Source organism: Chaetodon trifascialis, chromosome 12 (genome assembly GCF_039877785.1).
Source record: "Chaetodon trifascialis isolate fChaTrf1 chromosome 12, fChaTrf1.hap1, whole genome shotgun sequence".
Classification (NCBI taxonomy): domain Eukaryota; kingdom Metazoa; phylum Chordata; class Actinopteri; order Chaetodontiformes; family Chaetodontidae; genus Chaetodon; species Chaetodon trifascialis.
Genome location: NC_092067.1, coordinates 26787972 through 26811747, shown reverse-complemented (window position 1 = coordinate 26811747; position 23776 = coordinate 26787972). Strand labels below are relative to the sequence as shown.

The following is a 23776-nucleotide window of genomic DNA, read 5'->3' as shown; positions in this document are numbered from 1 at the left end:
GGGTGGGTGACAAGTATACAGAAGAAGTACATGAGAGGCATTAGTAATTGAATTAGTGACAATTACTGGTCATTAATAATGTATTATCATTACATTTGATATACAGAGTGCTACTTAAAGCTACTACTACCAAGGTGATTCAGATAATGCTGAACCACTGAAATGACAACTCACCAAGTCTGTCCTGCACTCTGATTGGCTGCTTCAGGTTTGTTGGATCAGACTCTCCTGCAGCATTGACAGCCATGACTCTGAAGCGGTACAGAACACCGTCATCCAGGTTGATCACCTTAAACTTGGTCTCCTGGCAGGAGTCTGGTGTCTGGTTCACCTGAGGAAACGAGAAAGAGTCAAGAGTTACATATCACATTTTACTTAAGACTTAAAGAGATTAAGATGAAGTGTAAAGGTCATAGGACCATGAAAAGCAAAAGGGCAAATTGTCTGGGCAGAAAAATTCACAGTAATTGGACAACCGCCTCACCTTGCACCACTCCTCCTCCCCAGCCTTCTGGAATTCCAACAGGTATCCAAAGATCTTTCCTCTGCCAGTGTCTGTGGGCGGCTGCCAGGACAGAGTCACTGACTCCTTGGTGAAGTCAATGACCTGGAAGTTCACTGGTGGACCAGGTTTCACTGCGACAAAGGAGAGGGAGGAATTCTTGTATTGTGTGGACACAGTAATAGCAATAAAATGAAATTGTGCTGTAAGAAGAGAAATTACCGATGGGATCTTTGGCGAAGACAGGCTTTGATGGTGGGCTTGGGTCTCCGGCTCCTACCTCATTCTCAGCGCTGACTCTGAACTCGTACTCACAACCCTGCAGCAGCTCCATCACCCAGTACTCCACCTTCGGATGGATTCTGTCTGTGTTGCAGCGGACCCATCTGGACGCAGAAACATTAACAGCTATGCGTCTTCATATTTTATTTTTTATTGTAGATATTTAAGTTGTAAGCAAATCTTCACCCTCCAAACCACAGAAGTTTTTACTGCTGTGTGCTTTTGTCTACCTGTTGGCCATGGTTTCCTTCCTCTCCACGATGTAGCCTGTGATTGGTTTTCCTCCGTCAGCAGGTGGCTCCCAGCTGATCAGGGCGGAGTCGTGGTAAACTTCTTTCACTGTGGGCTGTTTAGGAGCATCAGGTACCTCTGTGATGGAAACAAACCGAGTTCCACTGATCAGATACTGCAGGATGTGTCAACTACACTATCTGCTGCTGTTTGTTTAACAGTTCCAGAATGGATTCCTGTGCAGGTTATGTGTCACTAGATATTTGAACATCTTTGAATGCTTCCAGTTGTAGGTCTGTCAGAGTGTTTGTCAGGACTTACTGAAGATGTCTCTAGCCTTAGACTCTGCAGACAGCAGGGGGTCGCTGATGCCGTAGATGTTCTGAGCCATGATCCTGATGATGTACTCACGACCCTCAATCAACTTTGGCACCTGAAGAACAAAGCAGCTGTCATTTGTCTTTACTGAGGAGTTACTGATTGTTAATTTTTTTGATTTTGTGTTGAAGACCTCAATACTCTTTTGGTTGGCACTGGAATGTGTCTGTAGCACTAAGCATCAAAAACTATAATGTATTGAGAGAAATCAAAATTTCAAAACTTACAAAAGAAAAAAAAAATCAATCAAAAAAAATAATTGTGCTGACTTCGCTCTGATAATTCCTGATTTAAATCAAAATTTCATCATTTTTTGACTGAACTGTATTTCAATTCTTGTGTGGCTGCTTGTGTTTAGACAGCATTTATATGAACAAAATAAATTAAACAAAATATCTACATTTTCTTTTCCCCTGATCAGCACTGATCTGCCCACCTTGCAGGTAGTCCTGGTACAGGACGAGGTAACAGGCATCCACAGGTCTCTATTGGTGTCTCTCTTCTCGATGATGTAGTTGGAGACGGCACAGCCTCCATCGTCCAGAGGAGGGTTCCAGGAAATCACCATGTAGTTCCTGTAGACCTCATTGAACACCACCGGGCCTTCTGGAGGCTGAGGACGATCTGACAGGAGGAAGCATTCATACAGGTGACTCTCCTGGTTTATTTAATACCAAATTCTTTTTTTTTTCACATTTGTATTTTTATTGGGTTGTAAAATCTGGAAAAATCATATGGAGTAGTGATACCATCTGTCCACCATTTGAACTTCAAGTCATATGCAAACCACCCAAGCACTCTTCTTTCCTTCTCAAGTTTGTATTTCCCCACAATTATATCCTTAATTTCTAATGCAAATCTTGTTATTGGATGCATTGTATGCTTTACAGTTCCTGTCTGCTCTTTGTTTCCCACCAAAGATGGACCTGATAATCCTTTATTTTAATCTCTATATCCTTTTTGTTGCTTTATAATCGGCTCTGTGCTGTGACATAGAAATACTGCAGCAGATCTGGTAAGAACATTCCCCCTTAAGCTCCTGGGAACTGAGAAGCTGTAGTTCTCCTTCTATGAATGCAAAAAGCTTCAGTAATAAATTTTGAAACACTAAAATCTGCACAGAAATAAACTGTTGTGAGTTATAGTGGAAGAGCAACTCACCAACCACAGTGACAGTGCAGATTCCTGTGCGAGTTCCAGCGGCGTTCTCCACACTGACGCAGTAGCGGCCGCTGTGGTCTCTCTTGGCCTTGCTGATGTTGAGGCTGAGATGGCGGGCGGTGCTGTGGAGGCTGATCTCCTCGTCAGTCTTCAGCTCCTCGTCATTCTTTGTCCAGGTGATAGCCGGGGCTGGCTTGCCGCTGTAGCGTCCTGATAGTGTGCAGGTGTCTCCCACCTTCACCATCATCTTGTCCCTGAAGTCCAGGTCGAGAGCAGGTGGTTCTAAGAGGAGAGGGGGAACATCAATTTGTAATTTAGAAAAGTTTTCAACAGTTTTTTATAACTTACTCCATATTAATTATCTCTATGGGTCTTAAAATGCATCCAATGCCTGGAGAAAGCTTATGTACTCCCCTGAATATTCAGCACTAACTTGACTCCAATACACAGTGGACTGTGACCGAACTCCTGATTCATGTTGTTGTCATCACTCACCGAGCTCATCCTTGCACTGGACAGGTTTGGTGGCGAAGGATGATTTGCCCTGTCCCACCTGGTTCACGGCAGAGACTCTGAACTCGTGGCTTGAACCATCCTTCAGCCCTGTCAGCATGAACTTCCTGTCCATCAGCTTGTTCTCTCCACCTATTCGTGTGAAGTTGTCACGGCCGACCATGCGGGTCTCGAGGATGTACTCGGTCACCTCAGCACCACCGTCATACTTGGGTGGTCTCCAGGCAACGGAAATGGAATCCTTGGTAACAGCAGTGATGATCAGGTCCTCTGGACGTTCCGGGACAGCTGAGGGACACACAAACATGTTGCAATAAATTAAAGGACATTTACACTGTGATCTTAGTTTTAACTAATTTTCTTTTATTCAACTACTGTTCCACATCACAGTTGAAGGTTTCAAGGCTTCAATGCGAGTTCCTTGTACTAAGAAGACAGCAGCAGTTTAAGTCAGGAAAATTTAAATTTAAGCCTTTTAAGATTCCATACAGATGTATTTTAAAATGAAAATACTTTGATCAGAAAAGAATTTGTCTTATATTTTTTTGTAAGTTGCTGAAAATTCTTGATAACACCAACTCGTTTTGTACAGTACTCATCAATAATTTCAAATAAGAGACATTCTGTAAGACATTTTCACAGCTCTATACTGACTATATTGATATGATATGTTTCTGGCTTACAGATGGGGTCCTTGATCAGAACCATCTTGTCTGTTTCGATGAAAGGTCCCATGCCGATGATGTTCTCGGCTGCGATCCTGAAGAAGTAGCCCTTGCCGTCATTGAGTCCCTGCACCACGGCGTTGTTCCTCGTGACTGTGTAGGACACGGATGTCCAGCCCATGCGGTCCGACTCCCTCTTCTCGATAATGTAGTTGGTGATCGCTGAGCCACCATCATCCTCAGGGGAGTACCAGGTCAGTTTGCAGGAGTCGTTGGTCAGATTCTCGCCGGCGAAGGGAAGACCAACTGGTCCAGGGACGTCTGGAGGAAGGAGGGAAGGGACAGAAAGTGAGAGGCTGGTTAGACAGTTCCAATAACCTTTAACGGCCTTAAGGATTCCTCAATCATTCTGGTGAGAATGACCTACCCAGGACCTCGACAATGACAGCCTTTTTCCGCTCTCCTCCCTCGTTCTTGGCGCTCAGTGTGTAGATGCCTTGGTGTTGGCGTCTGCAGTTCTTGATGACCAGTGAATTGGAGATGCCTGTTGTCTCCACCACGGCCTCTTTGGGCACCTCGGCATCATCTCGGCACCAGTTGATCTGCGGGGCAGGTTTACCAGACACGTAGGCAATGATGCGGATGGTGGCACCGGCGTGGACTACAATCTTCTCCTTCACTGAGGCATCCAGGTCCATCTCAGGAGGAACTGGAGGAAAAGGGATAATTTGTATTTAATAAAATGTTCATCAGAAAAACACTTGGCAAGTCCACAGTTCCTGCTCTAAGGTGGATCGGACTCTTACTTGTTCTGTCTTTGACCTCGATCAGTTCAGACACGAGTCCCGGATCTCCAACTCCAGCGGCATTCACAGCTCGGACTCTGAAGCGGTATAGACCACCTTCCTTCAAACCGGCCACCACAAACTTGGTTCCTCTGATCTCTGTGTCCTTTGCCTGGAGAGAGATGAGAAGAAATCCAACAACACTCAGGAGCTTTGCTTTTGTTTGATTGGTTCATTTTTTTAGGGATCCCAAAAAGGAATGTAAAAAAACTACAAAGCTACATAATGAGGAAATAGAAGCTGAATGAATGACTGAATGAAACACAGGTTTCATGTCGTTTCACAAGGATATCCAGTTAAATGAAAACTCTAAAAGGATTGTTGTTGATCGTCAGAGCAGTTAATGTCTGTGCAGCTTCATATTTTATTAAAACATGCTCTGAGGAAAACTTCTGGCCAAAAGGCATCAACAGGTGTTTTCAAATAAGAAGCTGAACAGACATTTATTGCTCAAACAGTGTACCACTTTTTTCTACTCTGATAACTGATTTATATTTTTGAGGTTAAGCAATGTTTCCCTCTGTGAATACACATTTGTCTTCTCCAGATTGTTGTTGATGTGCTCCATATTAACTGCATTTTCAGTGTATATAGTTATTTTCACTCAATAATCCCCTCAGACATGTTTATGACATGGAACAATACTCTTTGCTTTGAACAATAATTTTGAATTTGTCATATATTTTTCCCACAAAAGTTTTGTTCATTTCAAGAGTTAAACAGCTGCAAACAATATGTCTTCTACTTCACTGTAGTCCATTATCAGTGTCTCCACATCACTCCTGTGTATGTTTCATACTTGACCCTGATTGGTTCCAGACAAGTCATGAATGATGTCATAAATCCTGCAGGTAGGTGTCAAACTGATTTGTCCAGCTCAGTGAAGGACTGGGGGACAGAAAGCTGCTGACAGCGTGGATGAGATGTAAGTTTTAAGTTTTTTTTTTTGTTTGTTTGTTTGCTTTTTTTTACCTTCTCCCAGCTCTCCTCACTCTCTGGCTCCTTCTCCTCCTCCTCACTGACGCTCAGTAGCAGCCTCCTTTGAGCTTTCTTCTCCTCCTCCTCCTTGTTCACCTCCTTGAACTCCACAATGTAGCCCGTGACCTTTGACCCTCCATCCACCAGAGGAGGGATCCACTCCAGCTCCACCGTCGACTTGGTCCAGTCTGTCACCTTCGGAGTGGGCGGCCCAGGAGGCTCTGATCACACACACAGATAAAACCTGTAAGTTCTCAGCACAGACTGATAGGATTTTATTTGTATAGTGCTAAATCACAACAGAAGTTGTCTCAGGACACTTTCCATACAGAGCTGGTACAGACCAAACTCTTCAGGTACAACGACTGGTCAGATTTGCTCTTTGTGTTACATTTACTCTGACTGGTTGGTCTGGACACAGGAGTGTAGCCTGCACTTTGAACTCTGACATTATGGCAAAAGTATTTCATCGAAGTAATCCACAGACTCTCAGTGCTCTTAACACAATGAAAACATCTTTTTCTCACTGATGGGGTCTCTGCAGAGGACAGGGTCAGAGGGCAGGCTGGGCAGACCACAGCCGGCGGCGTTGACAGCGATGATCCTGAACTGGTACATGGCGCCCTCCAGCAGGCCGGTGACGTCCCAGTTGTTGCCCAGAGGAAGCGCTCGGATCGGGTCGCGGGTAACGCGGGCCCAGCGCTTCCCGGTGGTCTCTTTCTTCTCGATGAAGTAGCCGGTGATGGAGGAGCCGCCGTCGTACTTGGGCTCGTCCCAGTTGACGGTCATCGACTCCAGACAGACATCCGTTACAGTCGGTTTCTCACACTGACCTGGAACGGCTGCGAGAGGATAGGACAGTCGTCAATAATCAATCCATCACCTGGAGGAGTTATATAGTGATGTGCTATTGATCTCTGGAGTGTTTTGGTTTGGCTGATTATGGATCATATCTTCTCCTGCTGTAAGTAAGACATATTTAGTATTTAGATGATAAAACTTAAGACAGCTGACAGGACAGGTAGACTGATCGGAACTTACTGAAGAGGTTTCTGGCCTTCTCCGGCTCGCTGACCAGTGGGGGCCCAACTCCGAACTTGTTCTGGGCCATGACTCTGAACTCGTACTCGTGGTTTTCAGTCAGCCGGGTCACCACATAGGCACACTCCTTGGGGTCATTCGAGACGTGGACCCAGGACTTCCTGTTGTCCTCACGCTTCTCAACGACATAGTTGGTGATCTTTGATCCACCGTCGTCTGTGGGAGGGTTCCAGGCCAGGCCAATCCTCTCTGCAAACACCTCGGTGAACTTGATTGGTCCAACAGGGGGGCCGGGAGGTCCTGCGGGGGTGGGAAGGAAGGTGAGCCATTCATGTAGCATCAACATGAGAAGATTTCTAGTAAATCTTTCCATAGGAAAAGCTGAAATCAACATCAGCTAATATTTTTAGGGGTTTTACTCGATAAACCACTTCAGCCATGTTCAGTAATCAATCTGGTCTGTTACAAGGAGAGAAACAAACACTGACCGGCCTGCTCAGACAAGTTATTGTTGCTAAGCTATTATTGCACAGTTACTGTTTGACGGAGGGGTTCAACAACTGTGATAACATGTTGGCTGTTTCTCACCAAGCACAGAGAGCTTGATGTCCTTGGTGATGGTGCCCAGGCTGTTGCTTGCTGTCAAACTGTAGAGGGCGCTGTCGTGCCTGCTGGCCTGCTGTATCAGCAGTGTGCACTTGTCCTGTGTCACCAGTTTGTTGATGTGCTGGTCATACTGGACAGGGGCCTTCTCCTCAGGTTTGGCCAGGCTGGCTTTCTTCCAGGTGAGTGTGGGGAATGGACATCCGCTGACCTTTGCCACAATGCTGACATCACAGTCTTCCTCGCCCTCCATGGCCTCACGCATCTCAATGGTGGGAGCACCTGCAAACGCAAAGGAGATGTTTTATGGGACAAAACAAAAGAACCAGTGAATATGAGTCAAAAGCAACATGCTGAAAGCAGCAACAGCTTATAGCTCGTATGTTTAAAATTCTTTCTGAGGCTCCCAGTTCCAACTTTCCAGTTGGCTGTATATCATTGTGCCCACTTAAGCATAAAAATATTAAATTTTAAAACTCAGTGCTTGTAAAGTCTTATCTGAATAAAGTGAAATAGGTTGATGTGATTGGCTGAAGTGATTGACACTCACATGTCTGATCCTTGATGACCAGGGGCCCAGCAGTGGCGGAGGGTCGGCTGGGTCCAGCAGCGTTCACAGCTTTTACTCTAAACTCATATTCTCCTCCCTGCAGAGCAATAGAAAACAGTCAACAGTAAGTACCGAGCTGAAGAAAACTCTTCTTTATCACACAGTAATTCATATGTAAAAGAACTAGAGTTATAATACAGTATCTGTTTGAGCACAGTGGAACAGTGGTTCTCCTTGCTTTAATTGGTATTTCTCAAGCAGGAGGCTGAGGTCCATCAGTAATAACTGTCCAATCATTTCTCGGGTTCCTCAGGGTTCCATCTTGGGCCCACTCTGACTCTCCAACATTGAATAAGACACTTTGTTTGAATGCCTCTTTTCAAAAACACTACATTAAAGCATTTTGACTCTTTAAAAACACCCACAGACTCAGATAGCCTACATTACATCCTCTTATCATCAAGCAGTGGGATGTGGATGTGGAATTTATATGAAGTGGGACATGACGTACGCACTCACTAGTCTCTGAGCTTAACCCTGTCCTAATGAAAGTTACTGAGCATTAATAAAGGCAGGAAGTAACAAAGTGAGAGTGGTTTGGGTCCTTTTAAGGACATAGACCAACCTCTTTCAGGTCCTCCACCACAAAGGTGAGTTCCTCCACGTCTCTCTTGTTACACTGCTTCCAGGTCTCCTTCTCCTTTCCACTGGTGTCCCAGCTCAAACGCTCGATGATGTAATGCTTCACTGGAGAGCCACCGTTGTTTTTGGGAGGCTCCCAGCTCAAAGTGACAGTGTTCTTTGTCACCAGGTTGACCTTCACCTTGGTGGGAGGGTCAGGTGGGTCTAAGGAGGAGGAAGAGGAAGATTTGTATCAGAGCAGTTCCAGTGAGGTTCTGGGAGTTTGTGATGTATCTATGTAGTTGGAATAGTAGGTCTGTCCTCACAGATGGGGTCTCTGGCTCGAGCAGGATCGGTGGTGATGGTGAATGGGCCGAATCCAAGTCTGTTCTCAGCTCGGACTCTGAACAGGTAGTCCTGACCTTCCAGTAGACCTGGCACCACGTAGGCCTGGCTGGCACAGGCTGCATTCACCTGATAAAAAATCAATCAATCCATCAGTTAATCAATCCTTTATTAGATTACAGACATTTTGTAAAATCATCTTGTTTTCTCACTTTTTATGACGCTAGGCTAGTTTTTTCCTAGCTTCCAGTCTCAGTCCTAGGCTATTCACATCCTGGTACAGGAGAATCCTTCACTCAAAACTCCGAGTCGATCATTGTGATTCCTTTTTCTCAAACTCAACTAAAACTAAGTTCAACTGAAGGATTTCGTTTTCTTCAATGAAAAATAATGATAAAAATGAACTGAAATGCTGAAATAATACCTGTAGAAATTTTATGAGCTCATTTGAAAAAGCTGAATACAATGAACAAATTGACAAATATGCTAAGCAATGTTTACCTTTGTCCAGGCCTTGTCAGTGACACATTTCTTCTCAATAAAGTAGCTCTTGATTCTCTCTCCTCCGTCGTTGTCGGGCAGTTTCCAGATGAGCCTCATTGTTGATCGAGTGATATCAGTGACCCTAAGTTCCTTTGGAGGTCCAGGTACATCTGCATCCAGGAAAGAATCAGTCAGAGATCCAAGATCAAAAGGACAACAACATGCTGCCACTCTTCTACTGAGGAAACTCTGCCACTTTGATTTATTTAGAGAAAAAACAGCTCAAGTTTTAAGTGGAACAGTTTAGGGATGTATGCAGGGTCAAGGTCTGCTATAAACAAACATGGACACACCGAGGACAATGACTCTGACGTTGACATGTTTCTGTCCGGACTTGTTCTTGGCAGTGATGGTGTAGCGTCCAGAGTGGCTCCTCAGACTGACAGGGATGTTCACAATGGAAGTGGTGTCAGTGGAATCAACCTGAATACATGAAAACATTTTGAAAATAAGACAAGAATTGATCTTTGTAGAAGATAGTGATTTATAAAACATACAATTACAAATAAAAATCAGCAAGGTTATAACTAAATGAGTAATTCAAACCCAGCAAAGTTCTTCCTCTGTATTGGTTGTTTTCAAGGTTTCAAGAAACAGAAATATCTGAAATGCTTTATTGATAATTGCTTCACAAATACACTGTTTTATCAGGAAGAAACAAATTCAATAAAAAAGATTTTAATGGAGAGTGTGGTGAGAAAATCAGTGTGTTTCTGTGTTGGGTCTCACCTCGGAGTCCACAGGCAATGTGTGCAGTTTGTTCTTCTTGTGGGACTTGGCTTTGCCATCATAGTCCCAGGTTACCTTGGGAGCAGGACGGCCCTTGATGGTGGCGGGGATCCTGATTGGATCTCCAGCACGGATGCACAGCAGGTCCTCCGCCATTACATCAATGGTGATGGAGGGCCCAACTGTCGAGTAGGAAACATTAGTGGAAACATCGGACAGAGAGACACACACAGAAAACCTTTTGAACAGAGATGAAATTTATCATCTATTTGTTGCAGAGACTTCAAAGTAGGACATACGCTGGATGTCTTCAACCAGAACCTCGCCGGTGCTGGGGCTAGGGTCAGACTCGCCGATGTCATTGACAGCAATGATCCTGAAGCGGTGGCGTTTTAGTGCACGGAGATTGGGCACAGTGAACTCAGTAGTCGGATGCAGGTTGTCAGGGTCGTTGACTCTCACCCAATCTGATTTGCCCTCATCCTGGATCTGGATGATGTAGCCCTTGATGGGGCTTCCTCCGTCCCTCTCTGGTGGTTTCCAGGACAGTGTGACATTGTACTTTGTCTTATCAACCACCTCAGGAGCAGCAGGCATGCTTGGAGGAGCTGAAGTGGAGAGCAGCAATTTGTAAAAATAGTGTCCAATTTGGAAAAAAAAAAAAAAAGAAAAGAAACAGGGACCAGTCTGTTTCAGAATGCTGATTTGGTCAATGATGAACTTTAGTTAAATATTGTAATTTTAGTTATTTAAGTTAACTTTTATATGGAGTACTTATTTATTATCTGATGCTTTAAAACAAGCCTGTTGCTTTTTACTCACTAAGGGGATCGACAGCAAAGGCAGAGTCAGATGGTCCACTGAAAGGTCCAGTTCCAGCAGAATTGGTGGCAGCAACCCTGAACTCATATTCTGTTCCTTCGATGAGACGAGTCACCTGGGAGACACAGAAAGATGTGGGGATTCAACAGACTCCTGTGGCTTGCAGGCCCAACAGACATCCTAAAGCACTGTGACCTTCCTTCCTGAGGGTGCGCAAAGGACCTTCTTAAAGGTCTTTGACATACCATCTTTATGATAGGGAATTCTCTGAAGGTTTGTGATGGACCTTCATGAAGGTCTATATGTCTGCTTTACCCTTGGATTCTACTTTGCATGTAGAGGGTTGACAAACGGTAGGTTCAAATGCAGATCCTACACACTAAAGACATTTCTTTAAGCATTGGACTGATCTGTAAACACTGGGGCAATAATCTGCATATTTGAAATACTATAATAATATTCAGTGTGAACATAGGAACAAAGCCTAGGAGCTCACCTGGTACTCCCAGCCTTTCATGCCCCTCTTGGTGACCGGCATCTTGTTGACTTTGGCCCAGTAGGCAGTGCCTCTCTCCCTCTTCTCCAGCCAGTAGCCGATAATCATAGAGCCGCCGTTGTCTCTGGGAGGCTCCCAGGTTAAGGTCATGGAGGTTTTGGAGTACTCTGCAATGGTTGGTTTCTCTGGTGGGCCAGGAAGGCCGAATGGGTCTGTGATCTGGACTTCCTCTGTTGCACAGGGGTCAGATTTGCCATAGCGATTTTCGGCTCTGACCCGGAACAGGTAGGCCTTGTTGGTCTCCAGGTTCCACACCTGCAGCAGGAATGGAAGGTGATGTTACCATTCTAGTCAAATAGGGCTTTAAAGACCTACAACAACCCTGTTATCATTGTTATTATTGTTGCTGCTTTCACACCCCATATAACATACCCCATATTTCCTCTCAATTATGCTGTTGGTAACCTCCACCCATTGAGGTTCAGGAGGGGCCTCCTGTCCCTCTTCCAGAACCTGCTCCTCTGTCACCACATCCATTTTCTCAACAATATAGTTTGTCAGCTCGCTGCCACCATTATCCAGTGGTGCATCCCACTGGAGGTAGCACGACTCCGCCTTGATGTTGGACACTGTCACATTCCTGGGTGGAAGTGGCCGGTCTGATAGGAGAGCAAAACATTAGTACATGCTATATTTTACATACCAATAGGCACATCCTGTCTTCTATCTCTGGTATGTTTCAACTCACCCAACACCATCACATAGACAGTGTGCTTGGCTGAGCCCATGTTGTTGGAGGCAGACACAGTGTAGCTGCCACGGTCCCTCCTGTTGGCTGCTGGAATGGACAGTGAGGTCTTGCAGTTCATCCTGCCAGTCACCTCTGTCTCCATCAGCAGAGTCTCAGTGGGCTTCTCAATCACCACGTCGTCCTTGGACCACTCAATCTTAGGGATAGGGAGGCCCAGCACATCAGCGGGGATCTCAATTGGCTCACCCTTCTTCACGGTAATGGAGTCTCCCTTAAAGTGCTTCAGCATGTGGATCTCAGGAGACACTGAGAGGGACAGAACAAGAACAGAACATATCAGTACACCATTAGCATCCCTAATGGTTTATCCTATTCGTTTTAAACAGAATTCTATTGGTCCCTGTCTAGAAAATAAAAGTAGGGTTAAGGGGTTTTAATACCATTCCTAACATTCAGCCTTACCTTCATCATCTTGAATGACCACAGTCAGTGGGATTGATGGCTCACTCTCTCCAATTAGGTTGGCACACTTGATCCTGAACTCATACATCCAGGCTTCATCCAGACCCTCCACAGTCATGGTCATGTTTGGGCAGATCTCCGTGTTGCAGGGCTCGAAGGCTTGCTGGTCCTGCCTCTTCTTCTCAACAAAGTAGCCGATGACAGGGCTGCCACCGTCATTACGCGGTGGTTTCCAGGCCAGTGTGATGGAGTTTTTGGTGCGCTCGGTGTAGTGGAACTTCTCAGGGTATGATGGTGGGCCTGCAGAACCACCGCAGAAAAGATTAGCTTCAAGTACAAATCCATTTTTCAACCAATACCACTAATCATGCTACTCCTAAACACTGAAGTGTTAGTCTCCTCACAAGGAAGAATTTTAGCATTCAATTCTTAATCAAAATCAAGTGATTTTATGACTCACCCTGTGGGTCCACAGCCTTGATGGGTCCCAGCTCAACAGGGGGGCCCATTCCGAACTTGTTCTTTGCGATGACCCGGAACAGGTAGTCCTGTCCCTCCATGATGCCCACACACTCGCACTTGGATGAGGCAGTTTCAATGGGCTGCCTCCATGTATGCATCTTGGCATCTCTTCGCTCCACGATGAAGCCTGTCAGGTCGCTACCTCCGTCATCCTCTGGGTCATCCCAGTTCAGGAAGATCATCTTGCGAGTGACGACAACGGGTTTCAGGTCCGTGACAGGTCCGGGGACATCTGATGATAAAACAATATTATCCTTCTGTGTTCCTTTTAAATTAATAGCATCAATTAATTGCATTAATTGCACTTTTACTCACCCATGACCTCCACTCTGGTTGAAGCAGCCTTGATGCCACTGGGGTTGCAAGCAGAGATGTGGTATTTGCCGCTGTCCTTCCTCTGAATATTCTTGATTGAAACAATGCTGTCGTTGCCTTCAGTGAGTATCTCCACACGGTCTTTGTCCAGTTTGCCATCATCCTTTGTCCAGGTGATGGATGGATAGGGTTTACCTGTGACTGTAGCAGGTAGACGGAGTGTCTCTCCAGCTCTGATGTTCACGCCATTCTTGACAGACAGCTCCATTTCAATCATTGGTGGCTCTGTGGAGGGCAACCAGCAACCAAGGAAAGAAGCCAACAACAAAAACAGCTATGAGACATCCATCAGCACTGAATCAGACATTTGAACTACTTGAATGCCAATTTCAGCCTCTTTATTTTTTGCTCCGCCTTGTGTCTCTTATTTTTGGCTGACCTGCAGGATTCCTGACAAACACAGACTCTGTGAATCCTGGTGTTCCCTCTCCAGCAGCATTGCAGGCGATGACTCTGACCAGGTACTTGGCTCCTTCACGGACTCCATAAACAGTGAAGGCCCGGTTCTTCCAAGGACGCTCGGTGGACCTGGACCAGTCCTTGGTACCAGCAATGGCCTTAAGAAGAAGAAGGAGCAAAGAAACAATAGTCTAAGGTCCTGAGTTCAGAAAGCCTATTTCAGTAAATATGAACCTGCAGCTAGCACGAGGCAGGAAGCCGAAAATAAGCTGAGGAAAGCTGAAAAGTTTCAGAGGTGACTTGATGTTCTGACCTTATCAACATGGTATCCCAGGATCTCTCCTCCACCATTATCAGCAGGCGGGTCCCACTCCACATCAATGGAGTGGTCGGTGGTGGCTTCCACTCGGGCAACTGGAGGTCCAGGAGGTACTGCCATGTCGCAAATAAACACAGATGGGACATGTTAACTGAATATATTTCCATGTACATAATTGTCCTTTTCACGACTCTTATACGCTATATGCTTTTTGCATGATTGTAGTTTTCTCAAGTTTTTCATAGTACTGTCTGAAGCAATATTTTCTAAATATGCAATTATTCCAAAGGAGATCATATGGACATTACCAATTATGACGACCAAACATTTGGTGATGCCGATTATCTTCAACACTGACATATATGGAAACACTGATTGGAGGTGTACTGAACACAGGGTTTAGAACAGTTTACGTACAGATTGGAGCCTGGGCTGTCATGGGATCAGAAGGGACGCTGAACTTTCCAGGGCCAGCTTGATTCTCAGCCGCAACCCTGAAGATGTAAGTCAAACCCTCCAGTAGACCTTCAACGTTCACCTCAGTGTCAGTGATGATGTTCCTGAAGACCAGGACAGATGGGAGCATTCAGAAAACCACCAAAAAGATCTTTGGCAAACTGATACCAATATTGTCTGAAATGTCCCCACACATCAACCAATACCCACTTTCTTATGAGTCTCAGTACAGGAAAAAAAGGTTTGTCATTGTGTTTCCTCACCTGTTGACACGTGTCCAGTGTGAACTGTTGATTTCGCGGCGCTCCACCCAGTATCCCAAGATAGGGCTGCCATTGTCGTTTGGCTCATTCCAGGTGACCAGCATGCTGTGGGCCGTAACGTCATCGATCTGTGGCTTATCAGGAGCCTCAGGAGGTTCTGGAAAGGACAAATGGACAAGAGAGCAGAAATAAGAATTGACTCACATATTGATATACCGTGTGTTGTTATTTTTCCTTCCATTAAATGTTCTTGATTTTTCCATGTAATATGCATTTTTGCACTTTTGACACTATGGTTACAATTGTATAAGTTTGCCTTTATTTGGGGCATATTAAGATAATGAATATTTTAGTCAAATTCATTCCTCCTTGACTTGGTTTTTTGTTAACGTGGTAAAGTGTGGTAACTAACATGGTAAGCTAAAAAACTAAAACTTAACAGAGCAGACCAGACAAAAACTGATCTAGCAAAAATGGAGAATTGAAGACACAAAAAAACTCACAGCACAAACAGGAGAAACAAAAATTAATACCATACCAAAAGGATTCTTGGCGATGAGTGGTTTGGAGATGCAGTGTGGACCAGCACCAAACTTGTTCTCAGCTACCACCCTGAAGATGTACTCCTTTTTCTCTATGAGTTTGGGCACCAGGTAGCGGCATCCTCTTAGTGTGGAGGTGACGCAGCTCCAGCCGATCTCCAACTTTGAGTTGTCCTTCTTCTCCAGAGTGTAGTTGAGGATTTCACTGCCACCATCATCCAGAGGAGGATCCCACTTGCAAATCACAGAGTTCTTCCTCACTTCCTCAAATGTGAAGTTCACTGGAGGTCCAGGAGTATCTGTGGACACAAGGAATGATCACGGTTTTACCTATGAAATGTCTTAAAGATATAGCAGGTCGTTTATATTGGAGGATGCTATCAACATCTATAATAAATCTCCATAATAAAAGCTATTATATATGACTTGGAGGACTTCTTGGATGATCTCTCCAGACATAGACTTTGGAATCACAGTCAGATGCAGAGTGTCTTCTTAACATTGAGGAATAGGTTTGAACCAAGAATCCATTTCATTACATTTATCACTGCACTGTGTTTAGAAGCTGCATGTACTTTTACATGGACATAAATTACATTATTGTCTGCGTACATCTCAACTTCACACTCTTTATAATAGAAGAGGTCCCAGGATGGATCCTAGGGGTTCCGTTTCTACTATAACAACCTTACAGAACATAAATAAATAAATATCAGAAGAACTGATATTATATTTTTTTGTTTATGTTTTTGAAACATGTATACATGGAATAAACATCTAATAGTGAATGCATCTGTATACATGTAATGCATATGTATTTGTTAAAAATTACTTTTTTACACTCCCATTAAAACCTATTTATCTTTATTTAAAATTCATGTATGTGTAAGCATGGATCCGACATTAAATTACAAGAGAAGAATTCTCACCAAGTACGTTGACCTCGCAGGTCGCCGAGGCGGTGCCATGGTTGTTCTCCACCTTCACCATGTAAACGCCATGGTCGGCACGGATCGAGTCCCTGATGACGACAGAAGACACCCCCCTGTGGCGGTTGTCAATGGCCAGACGTTCATTTATCGTCGGGTAGTCAGTCTCCTCCACTTCTGGCTCTGCTGCTGCCTCCTCCTCCTTCTTTGTCTCCTCTGCCTTCTTCTCCTCTCCTTCCTTCTTCTCCTCTCCTTCCTTCTTCTCCTCTCCTTCCTTCTTCACCTCTCCCTCCTTCACCTCTCCCTCCTTCTCTTCCTTTTTCTCGGCCTCTCCTGTCTCCTTCTTCTCCTCTTCCTTCTTCTCTACCTTCTTCTTCAGGGGTTTTTCAGGCCTCTTGCGGAGTGGCTCAGGCTGGATCACTTGGTTGTTCCAGTACCAGGTGATCTGAGGATATGGCGCGCCAGAAATGTTGGCATCCAGGCAGATCTCGCAGCCTCGCTTCACACTAAGACCAGACTGCAGGCTGCCGCTAAGGAAAACCTTCGGAGAGTCTGAGAGAGCATGGAAAATAAATTAACTGCACAGCTGCAATATTATTAAAGAGTTATTTTATCAGATTCTGGTCCATGTAAACTTTTACTTTAGATCCTCTATAAAACATTTGATTGCTGTGAGAACAAAGATTGGTGAAGCTTTGTTGAGTTACTATTTGCCACACTGCCTTTAAAACAGCTTAACATCCTGTATTGTATATGCAGGTTTAAAGTTGTCTGGAGCATCCTTACCGACGGCATCCAAAGCCTTGACGAACAGCGTGTTGCGTGACGGCTCGCTGACTCCAGCAGCATTTTCAGCTTTGACCCTAAAGGCGTAGTTCTTGCCCTCCGTCAGCCCTCTGACCGTGTAGGACAGGACAGGCACCAGGAAGTCGTTGCACCTTTCCCACTTGTCCTCACCCTTCTGCTGCTTCTCCAGGATGTAGCCCATGATCTTGCAGCCGCCATCGTACATGGGTGGCTTCCAGGTCAGAGTGATGGTGCCTGATGTAGGATTATGGGTCTCCACATCCACCGGTGGATCGGGAGCATCTGGGACAACAGACAAATTTCAGTTAGAAAGAGTTGTGTTCTCTTGAACACAAAGTGAAAAGTCTTCATTTTTTGAACAAATAAGCTTCCACTCATCAGAGGAATTAAATATTCTGTTGAAATTTGAGGACAGCAACACAATTTTCTATTACAAAATGTTTCTGTAAGTTAACAGATTTAACATTCCAGAAATTGTCATAACTTGCCAAGTTTTGTTATTATTTTACAACTTTAGAGAAATAGGTTAAAAGTATTACAGCTTAAAAGTATTTCATTAAATGACTTTGTTTTAGTATTGTTCTAAACACAGAACATCTGTGCAACAGAGGTAGAGACTCACTGCTGGTAGCTTGTATGGGTCAAAAGGCAAAAACACTTGATCCTACATTTCCCACAATGCAACTGGATAGCATTCATAGCTTCATTAAATTCCCCTGGTCTCCTGAATGCTCACGTCATTTAAACACCACACCACCAGTTTGTAAAGCACATATAACCCTGATGACATCACTGTGACACCATCAGGTTTTATTTTCTCCTCCAGAGCCACAGAGGGCATTATAGAACAGTAAACTGACTGTCATGTGTAAAATTAATGCATTAGAGGAAATGTTTTTCTTACGTTTCTGGTCCTCGGCGATGACTGGGTTACGAAGCTCAATGAACTCTCCGCCGCCGATCTTGTTGACAGCCTGGACACGGAAGTAGTACTCCCCGTTGGGGATGAGGTCTTTCACAGGCCAGCTCACCTTGTTCTCTCCAGACATCACATTGACGTACGTCCTCCTGCCGGCCTCACGCCGCTGCACATAGACACATAACAAAAGAGGGGTCAAATTAAGTCTTTTCAAATCCAGAGGAGTCTTTCAGGCCCTGATGACAAATTTAAAACCATCATCAGAGCTCAGAAATAAAACCGCGCTGCCATCTCAGACCTGAAGGACGTAGTGAAGAATTGGGCTACCGCCATCGTAGTCTGGAGGATCCCAGGACACTTTGCAGGAGCTCTTTGTGATCTCAGAAGCCAGGATTTCCTTACAGGGACCAGGAAGACCTGATGACACAAAGACAAAGAAATGTTAAAAAGTTATCTGCTGCTCAGTCCAGGAGATTGAGGTCTACATTATAATGTAAGAACTGGACATGTGCACTTGAGTACCGATGACTTTGACGTTTATGGTGGCGCTGGCAGCTCCCAGTTTGTTCTCCAGAGTCACTTTGTACTGTCCTGCATCAGGGTGAAGGCTGCTGTCAATCTCCAGGTGACAGGAAGTATACTCCTTCCTGTTGAACACAAACAATCCCATCAGTCACTGCTGATACTGACAACAAGCACTGGAGAGCCAAAAGCAGATACAGGAGCGCAGACCTGTACAGTTATTCTAAATTCAGCTTATGATACATAATTAGAGCAGAAACGGTTGGTAAAATGGGTGTTATCACCATAAACATTGGTGGAGGTATTACTGAACACAATTTATTGGTGGTATATCGGATATGACGAAGATTAGTGTGTTAGTTTGTGTTTGGCCTTTAGTTTTAGGAGTACATTCCTAAATTATGCTCCAGGTGGGAAAAACCAAGACTAGAACAGATGAAATGTTGCACTGACCTGAAGCCGACACGTTCATCCGCCTTCATCTCCTTGCCATCTTTGTGCCAGGTGATTCTGGGTGAGGGGACAGCTCTGAAGGGAACTGGGATGTGTAGTTTCTCTGTTTCCACAACAACCAGGTCCAAAGTCTGGAACTCCAGGGTGGGGTTACCTGGAAAGACAGAAAAAAACATAATCATTCACCTCTTAGTGTCAATTTGATGAATTACAGAACTTTGCACAGTTGTTAAGCCGAGCAAATGTTCTTACAGTCAGATTCTTTGGCAAAGACGTTCTCAGAGATGTCAGAGGGCTCGCTGACACCAACAGTGTTGATGGCCCTCACTCTCAGGATGTACTCCTTCTCAGGGACCACGCCTTCCTCCACTCTGTACTTCAGCTCCTTCACTGGACGAGAGTTGACCCTCATCCACTTCTCTGTCCCGGCCTCACACATCTCAATGTGGTACCCGCTGATGGGGCAGCCGCCATCTCTCTGCGGAGGTTTCCAGGCGATGGACAGGAAGTCACGGCTGGCTCCGGTCACATGCAGCTCGATGGGCGGTGATGGGACACCTGGAAGGGACAGGGCAGACAGGGTTTGGACTCTTTCTCCATTCTCCTATTTGTTTAATGACCTGTCGTTCATTACTGGACTAACCTGTTGGATCCTCGATGGTAAGGATCTCTGTGGGTTCGCTGGGATGACCGATGCCGGCCTCATTCTCGGCGCTGACCTGGAACTGAACCTCTGTTCCCTCGATGACGTCTGTCACTCTGTACTTACAGTCTGGGCCTGAAGTCTTCCCACATTTCACCCAGCGAGTGCCAAGCTTTTCCTTCTTCTCAAGTGAATACCTGGATTGCAGAGTCACCGAAAGGTAAACGCTTCATACTGTAACACCAATGACTTTCACTGCAGTTTGTATCATCACAAAATAATAAAAATTTTTTCACGTCATTTTCAGGATCTGCTTTTCCTACACCAAAATCTAATCAGAAATGGTATGCAATGTTGAAAATCTCTTGTGAATAAAGATTTGGATGAAAAAAAAAAATTACCTGAGGATGGGTCTGCCACCGTCATTCTTTGGTGCCTCCCACTGCAGGTCCACATATCTTTTGCTCACAGCATTGACAGCGAGAGCATATGGTGGACCAGGAGTGGCTGCAAAAAACAAAAAAAACCTTATCATCCTCCATCAACAGAGCAATGTGACTTTTTTTCATCCTCCAGATAAAATTAATTTACGCAAACAGTATGCAACTAACACTGCTCTGTGACTTACTGAAAGTGTCTTTGGCCAGCACAGAGTCCCCGAGTTCGCAGAACGGTCCGACGCCCACAGCGTTCTCAGCAGCAACGCGGAACACGTAGAGCGAGCCTTCATTGAGCGGCGTCACGTTATACTTCAGCTCCTTGACCGTGGTGTCTACAGCCTGCCAGCCTTTGCGTCTGGCGTCACGCTTCTCCACCACATAGTTGGTGATTGGCGAGCCTCCGTCACGCTCAGGAGCCGTCCACTTCAACTCAGCGCTGTTCCTGCTGATGCTGATGACGTCCAACCAGCGAGGAACCGAAGGAGGGTCTGAGAAGATTAAGAAAGAGATTTACTCGCTTTGATATGCTGAACATGTCAGTTAATTTAACATGGAAAGCAGCTGACAGTGCCTGTGCTAACCCTAACCTGTTTAATTTGAGTCTCCAAATTCTGAGTGTAAAATGTAGTCACTATATAGAGGTTTGAAAATTCCAACAATGGAACAAAAAGTAGTTTTCATGGCATGAACGCTATGTCTGCTAACAGTCACACAATGCAGTGTGTCATATTTTATGGACAAGAAGCTACAGCTGCCAGCAATGATGCAAAATAACGACGATTCATAAGAGCCCGATATCTCAGTTTCATTTGAGAGCATCTGCTTTAGGTTTTGTGTGAGTTTCCTGTGGTGCCTGTTTGTCTGTTTGAGACAGTGAGTTTGATGTGTTGTCTCTCTTCCAGAGTTAACACGTGTCTGTTCGACTAAGAGTCAGTGTTACTCACTGAGTCTCTCTTTGCAGAGCACTGGGTCACTGGGCTCGCTGGGGTCACTTTCTCCGGCCACATTAACAGCTCGCACCCTGAATGAGTACTCTTGCTTCTCCATCAGGCCCTTCAGGAAGTGCTCCAGGATATTGATGTTCTCTGCCACACGAATCCAGTCCGTGGTGCCGCTCTTCAGCATCTCAATGATGTAGCCGTCGATCTTTGCTCCACCATCGTGCTCCGGTTTAGTCCACATCAGGAAGCAGGAAGTCTTAGCCACGTCCTTCACAGTGGGTTTACCAGGAGGCCATGGAGGATCTGGAAGAGTTAGACCACGGTGTTTTTAACTGATAGGATTTTTGATGCTCATACCAAACTAAAGTGAGTCGGTAAACACTCTTGTACCAATAGGATCTTTGACAAGGATCGGGTCTGTCTCCTTGCTGGGCTTTCCAGTTCCAGCCAGATTCTCAGCCAGGACTCTGAACTTGTACTTCTTCCTGGTGGGGAGGCCTTTGACTCTGAAGAGGAAATCATGTCACATGAAATTCAACAAAGAAGCACAGCATAAAACTCAGACAGCACACAGTGGTTAGTAGCTAGACCCACCTGTAGTTGGTGTCTTTGATGGGCAGTTTGTTGCATCTGATCCACTTGTCGTGGTCAGGTTCGTATCTCTCCACCCAGTATCCAGTGATGGGACTTCCTCCGTCCTCATCAGGCTCATACCAGGCCAGAGTGAGAGAGTCCTTGGCGACATCTGATGCCTCAAGCTTGTAAGGAGCTCCAGGAGTGTCTGAGCACAAGACAGGAGGTATGAGGTTACACTGTAGTCCCTGCAACAACAGCTGGACTGAAGCCTGTTAAACCCACAGAAATGGGACCTTAACTTGTTCTTTGTATGTGATTACAACAAAAGTCTTCCACACTGAGCTGTTCAGTTTGTTGGTGCCGTGGTACATGTCACATTTTCAAATGAACACATACAATGTCTTAGTTAGATAGCTGGCTGTTTGCTGCAGTTTCATATTTACCGTACAGACATGCGACTGGTATTAATTTTCTCATCTTGTAAAGTCTTGACAAGTTAATAATTTATTTCTTCCAAAATGTCAAACTTTGCTTAAAGAATACACATTCATGTGATAAACCTCAGTCCTACAGTCAAGTGACCTACCGAAGGGGTATCTGGCAATGATTGATGGGTGTTCAGCTGGAGGGCCAACACCAAACTGGTTCTCAGCAAAGACTCTGAAGATGTACTCCTTGAACTTAACTAGGCCCACAGCTTTGTATGTGGTCTGTTTAACGGTGGACGACAGCCGGTGCCAGATCTCGCTGTCGACAGCTCTGCGCTCCACGATGTAGTTGGTGACTCTGGAGCCACCATCGTCACGCGGAGGGTTCCAGGCCAGGAAGCAGGTCTCATTGGTGATCTCAGAGATGTCAAAGGCAGCCGGAGGACCGGGCTTATCTGTGGGAGGGGAGTACAGTTAAATTTTAATTAACCGGAGACTAAGATGGTCAATATGAAATCCTTTTTATTCCTTCTCTCCGCTGTCAACTGGACTTACCGAGGATGTTGACATCGACGGTGGCAGTGGCGCGGCCGCTGCTATTGGTGGCCTCTATGATGTAGGTGGAGCTGTCGTCTCTCTTGGTCTTGGCGATGGCAACAGTGGAGTGTCCTGGCTTTGTGTCAATGGACACCCTGTCGTCCGGTTTGAGGACCAGGTCGGCCTTGGTCCATTTCACCCGGGGTTCAGGCTTACCCGTCACTTCGGCGGGGAGTTCGATCTTGCTGCCGGCCTTGGCAGTCAGACCGGCCAGTAGTTTGGCATCCAGCTGGATCTCTGGAGGCTCTGCATGGACAGTAATAATGCCAGTTAGAATTAGCAGGACGTTTGCAGAAAGGTGAACTGTAATTTCGCCCTTAACACAAATTACTGTGTTCAGGAACAAATGAAACTTGTGAATGAAATCTTGTCACTTACTACAGAAACATACTAAATTTGTGTTATTTTGACTAATTTTCTTGTTTTTTTAGAGCCCCTCCATTTGTGGACAGCTCACAGTGTGAATACATATTTTTATAGAATACGTATATGGACAAATGATAAAAATCCCTCAGATTATGTTCTGTTTTTGCCTATTCTAAATGATCATGATTAATAAAAGGATTCAAGTAAAACAGTAACTCCGTGTACCTTTGGGATCAACGGCCTGGATCTCATCGGTGGCCTTGCAGGGCCGGCTAGCTCCGAGACGGTTCAGGGCTCGGACTCTGTAGGAGTACCACTGGCCCTCAGTTAGACCAGTCACCTGGCACTTCAGCTCGGGCACCAGGTCCCCGCAGGGCTCCCACTTATCGGTTCCTCTCTGGAGGCGGTCCACGTTGTAGCCTCGGATGCCAGCTCCACCATCATACTTTGGCGGCTCCCAGGTCAGGAAGATGCCGCTGGCTGACTTGTCTCTCCACCTCAAGTTCTCCGGAGGGTCAGGGATAGCTGGAGAGAAACAAGACGGAGGGATTAGACAGTTCCATAGGACTCTGTTTAAAACTACAAGGAAGCCCAAAAAGAAAAAGACAGAGCATCTCTTTGACTGTAGCTCTATGCACAGCACTTCAACATTTGCAGAAGTACAGCTAATCAAACTTTTTAAAGACCCTTTATATCCACAGAGATTTTTAAGACCCTGGATTTAAACAATTTCCATGAAGTTGACAAATTTGAGATATTTC

The 23776-nt window shown here is 45.2% G+C and overlaps 1 protein-coding gene across 1 annotated transcript in view; it reads right to left on the bottom strand.

The window, feature by feature from the left end:
- Positions 1-23776, bottom strand: part of ttn.2 (titin, tandem duplicate 2) — a 201172-nt gene that overhangs the window by 62553 nt on the left and 114843 nt on the right. Inside the window, exons 134-183 of the mRNA XM_070976040.1 lie at positions 23241-23540; positions 22608-22895; positions 22211-22507; positions 21643-21829; positions 21439-21554; positions 21052-21351; positions 20296-20595; positions 20069-20174; positions 19668-19864; positions 19277-19582; positions 19025-19178; positions 18572-18696; positions 18348-18466; positions 18035-18215; positions 17110-17412; positions 16324-16875; positions 15391-15693; positions 14853-15009; positions 14551-14693; positions 14128-14246; positions 13795-13972; positions 13356-13640; positions 12979-13272; positions 12519-12818; positions 12054-12362; positions 11738-11964; positions 11306-11620; positions 10810-10924; positions 10287-10595; positions 9988-10169; positions 9552-9681; positions 9217-9368; positions 8697-8844; positions 8375-8595; positions 7750-7846; positions 7185-7481; positions 6597-6896; positions 6083-6397; positions 5550-5776; positions 4539-4689; positions 4160-4441; positions 3751-4053; positions 3050-3355; positions 2555-2836; positions 1830-2017; positions 1337-1448; positions 1015-1153; positions 725-888; positions 485-636; positions 175-331 (exon numbers count right to left, since the gene is read on the bottom strand). Coding sequence (XP_070832141.1) covers positions 175-331; positions 485-636; positions 725-888; positions 1015-1153; positions 1337-1448; positions 1830-2017; positions 2555-2836; positions 3050-3355; positions 3751-4053; positions 4160-4441; positions 4539-4689; positions 5550-5776; positions 6083-6397; positions 6597-6896; positions 7185-7481; positions 7750-7846; positions 8375-8595; positions 8697-8844; positions 9217-9368; positions 9552-9681; positions 9988-10169; positions 10287-10595; positions 10810-10924; positions 11306-11620; positions 11738-11964; positions 12054-12362; positions 12519-12818; positions 12979-13272; positions 13356-13640; positions 13795-13972; positions 14128-14246; positions 14551-14693; positions 14853-15009; positions 15391-15693; positions 16324-16875; positions 17110-17412; positions 18035-18215; positions 18348-18466; positions 18572-18696; positions 19025-19178; positions 19277-19582; positions 19668-19864; positions 20069-20174; positions 20296-20595; positions 21052-21351; positions 21439-21554; positions 21643-21829; positions 22211-22507; positions 22608-22895; positions 23241-23540 — 11190 coding nt within the window. The remainder of the gene's footprint in view (positions 1-174; positions 332-484; positions 637-724; positions 889-1014; positions 1154-1336; positions 1449-1829; positions 2018-2554; positions 2837-3049; positions 3356-3750; positions 4054-4159; positions 4442-4538; positions 4690-5549; positions 5777-6082; positions 6398-6596; positions 6897-7184; positions 7482-7749; positions 7847-8374; positions 8596-8696; positions 8845-9216; positions 9369-9551; positions 9682-9987; positions 10170-10286; positions 10596-10809; positions 10925-11305; positions 11621-11737; positions 11965-12053; positions 12363-12518; positions 12819-12978; positions 13273-13355; positions 13641-13794; positions 13973-14127; positions 14247-14550; positions 14694-14852; positions 15010-15390; positions 15694-16323; positions 16876-17109; positions 17413-18034; positions 18216-18347; positions 18467-18571; positions 18697-19024; positions 19179-19276; positions 19583-19667; positions 19865-20068; positions 20175-20295; positions 20596-21051; positions 21352-21438; positions 21555-21642; positions 21830-22210; positions 22508-22607; positions 22896-23240; positions 23541-23776) is intronic.